At 40.8% G+C, this 3506-nt stretch overlaps 1 protein-coding gene across 1 annotated transcript in view; it reads left to right on the forward strand.

The window, feature by feature from the left end:
• LOC101864338 overlaps positions 1–3506 on the forward strand; it is a 57519-nt gene that overhangs the window by 8778 nt on the left and 45235 nt on the right. The window contains exon 2 of the mRNA XM_005109750.2: positions 1784–1869. Within this exon, the coding sequence (XP_005109807.2) occupies positions 1784–1869 (86 nt within the window). The remainder of the gene's footprint in view (positions 1–1783; positions 1870–3506) is intronic.

The following is a 3506-nucleotide window of genomic DNA, read 5'->3' on the forward strand; positions in this document are numbered from 1 at the left end:
AAAAGGAGGAGGAGGAGGAGGAGGAGGAGGAGAAGAAGAAGAAGAAGAAGAAGCCTGGCAGAGGACGCCTTGTCAAGTCGCCACCAATCCCGTGTTAGCGAAATCCCAGCCTGAGCCACAATAATTTTGGGATCACATTTTCGCGCCAATCCCAGTCTGTCCTTGGCTTTAGCAGTACAAGTATCCTTCGTTTGGCTCTTTTTCTCGTGTTATTCTTATTTCTATGACTTGAAAATACTTTGTGGGGGGCTTATCTTCTGTAGAAGAACGCTCTTAAGAAAGTTATTTACGCTGGCACCAGTGTCGGAGAAGTGTGACAAAGGCAGACTTTAGAATTTGAGCCAAATGAATGCTTGTTTGTGTTGAATTTCATCAGTAATCTTTCTGTTTTTTCAAACGAACGTTTTCCAAAAATCAAAACAAATAGAAAAACATGTTTTTATGCACCACAATTTGGGAAAGAAGCTGGTGAAATAAATAATACATTAGCAAACATCTGAAAATGAGTTTCTTGTGCATTCGGGTTTTGATGTGATAATGTAAACAGGAAAACTATTGACAAAAACGAAAGTAGACAGACAGAAAACGAAAATCAGTCGTCAACTATAAAATATCATGTGTGCTTGGGGTTGATGAGTCCTCAACGCCTTTTATAAACAACACAGAGGTGTTTCTGTCGTGCAAAATCTTAGATGAAAAGTTCGGTGAAAGTAAAATTAGAAAAAAAATTAACAGCCTTTTTCGCATATATAGTTATCTCGACACACATTTGGCCCCACTGAGGGTGGAGAGCCCCTGATGTGTGTTTGTGTAGTAGGTTAAGAAAGTCCGAAGGCTTGATTTTGCTCTTACTAAAAGTTCATTTTTACAGCAAGCGAATCAAATGAACATCGAGCCGCCATAAGTGGCTGTGTAACACCAATCACTAATCCTGCTTTTGGTGATTCTAATCAAGGTAGTCCACACGACAGTTCAACAGCTTATTAGGCCTACTCTCTAATCTGACAACCGGATTCCTGGCATTCCTTTTTCTATGTAAACTGAAGAAATATAAACGTGAAAAACTAATGAATAAAAACAAACTGAGAAATAAGACGACCATAAAAGATTCTACTGTCATAAAGAGTGAGAAATAATTTCATGAAAGTGATTTTCGACTACCCATTCTCAAAATGGATTTTAGTTTAGTGCGTATTTCGCACATGGCGTCAGGGCGACCCACGAGTGGCCCCCGCATGGAATGGAGACTGGAGACACTATATAAATATATGTGCGTTCTAGGTCAAGTAAGTTCCGAATGGAAAGCTGACATTTGTGAGGCAGCGTGGTGGAATCAGGCTCACGTCAAAATAGTCAAAATGAAGAAACTTGCAATTTTCCGCAGGTTTGTGAATTTTTATTGAATTTTTGTGTTTTTTTGGCAAACACCTTTCTAGCCCATTAAAGAACTCATTTATGAGTGGATTTTTCTGAAAAACGTTGATTAAAGGCACAAGAAATGTAAATTTTCCGTTACCACGGACTCTTAAACTAAAGAAATAACTAATCTTTGGCGGCCATTCTCTCACTAATTTTACCTCTGAAAACAGGTGACCCCCACCTCCTCCTTTCGCAAATATCTCGACTTTTATTCAAGACAAATGGATATTTTTTTATCCAAATAAATACAAGTGAACAAGCTTTAAGATGATACCAATAACTCTACATGCCCAAAAATTGACGAGAGCCTGATTCCATCACGCTCCCTCACATTCACTTTGTACGACATTTTGGCGTATTTCAGCAACACAGAGCGTCACGGCCACCCACAAGTGGCCTCCGCATGGAGTGGAGACTGGAGACACTATATCTGTGTGCGTTTTAGGTCAAGTAAGTTCCGAATGGAAAGCTGACATTTACTTTGTCCGACATTTTGGAGTTTATCAGCAACACAGAGCGTGTGATAAACTGTTGTTTACAAACAGGCAAGTGTGGCTTGATCAAACGTCAAGCCATTTCAGCACCGTGGGCGGTGGGAATAATGGGTGTTTGTTCTCAGAGCGCTTGTCATCGATTTGTTAGCCCTGAGCCAACTTTGAAAACTTGGGATAGTCTAGAGAAAAACTGCTTAACAATTTTCTTCGATTTTCTCGTCCAATTAAGACAAATTCTAATTTTGAAACTTTCGTAGACTCAAGTATGATGTAATGAAGGAATGTTTAGGTTTAGAAGAGGGATAAATCAGGAAGGTGAAGTGTTTTGCAGCTAGGTGAAAGAAAGGAGAACACTCGCCTGGTTCGGACTCACAGCCTGACATGAGAGCCTTGTACAAACTATTATGCAAGGCACTGTTGAAGGCAGTTGAAAAAAAGGACAACAAAGAGAAAGCTGTTCCGACAACATCAACGAATGTACAGGTTTGTCGGCGTGAGAACGTCTCGACGGGACGACAGACGGGGGAATATGGAGAAAAATCTCGACATCTTCTGTGCTCAATGGACGAGAAGAAGAAACGTAGAAAAAGAATCATGTTGCTGGTTCCCTACCTAGAAAAAAAACCCTGAATGATGTCTATGGTGACAGGCAGACAATCAAACAGGCAGACAGGCAGGCTAACAGACAGACCGACGGACAGACAGACAGACAGATAAGCAAGTAGCAGACAGGGGTATATCATTTCCAAAAGTTCAATTAATGTTTCATTTCTCAAATTCATCAAGAGTAGATATGATTTCATTGATCATGCGTCAATTCTATAAGAAGAAAAAATGTCCACCAAAGAGACTCTAACCATCGAAAAAAGAAATCTTTGCAAACAAGTTACTCTGAAAAGAAACAAGAAATTGAAAGAACAGACTGATAAACCTACGTAAAATAAACCAAGCTGATCCATCGATTGGGCCCTTCTTGCTGCCGGAAACAGGAATGAATGCCCTCTGGTCAGCAGGCCAGGTCGAGAGACCCTCGCTGGCTGATCTGGCTGGTAGTGCTGGGCGGCAAGTTTCCCGATTACTGACAGCTAGGAATCATAGGAATCGACTCCGAACCCAATTACTTACTTTCTGATTACGTGATTTCTTCAGGTGGTTACCTGGTCGGCTCTGATCATCTTCGGGATATAGGATAACCTTGATTTCGGAATACTACGAAGCATCAACTTCTATTTTTCAAAAATAAATTCTTTTGGAAAAAAAAAAGATTTTAACAATAAAAGTAACTGGTAACCGTTGGTTTACGTAAAAAGGAGACGGAACTTTACTTCCGTAGTATTAATCGTGGGAACCGGTTCCGGAATTGACTCTTCGCCCAGCTCTACTGGCTGGACGTTACCTTGTTAAAAAGCTTGAGCAAATACCACTGGCAAAACAGGTTTTGGCGCCGAACGTCGTAGTGAAGACTGACTCACAAAGACACTCTTTTTTTGTTTGTTTTGGTTCTTCTTCTCATCACCCCGTCCTCTTTTTATATGTCCCTGGCTCCCCTCCCCCTCTCTCTCTCTCTCTCTCTCTCCCTCTCTCTCTCTCTCT

The sequence above is a fragment of the Aplysia californica genome, unplaced genomic scaffold, assembly GCF_000002075.1.
Source record: "Aplysia californica isolate F4 #8 unplaced genomic scaffold, AplCal3.0 scaffold00811, whole genome shotgun sequence".
Classification (NCBI taxonomy): Eukaryota; Metazoa; Mollusca; class Gastropoda; order Aplysiida; family Aplysiidae; genus Aplysia; species Aplysia californica.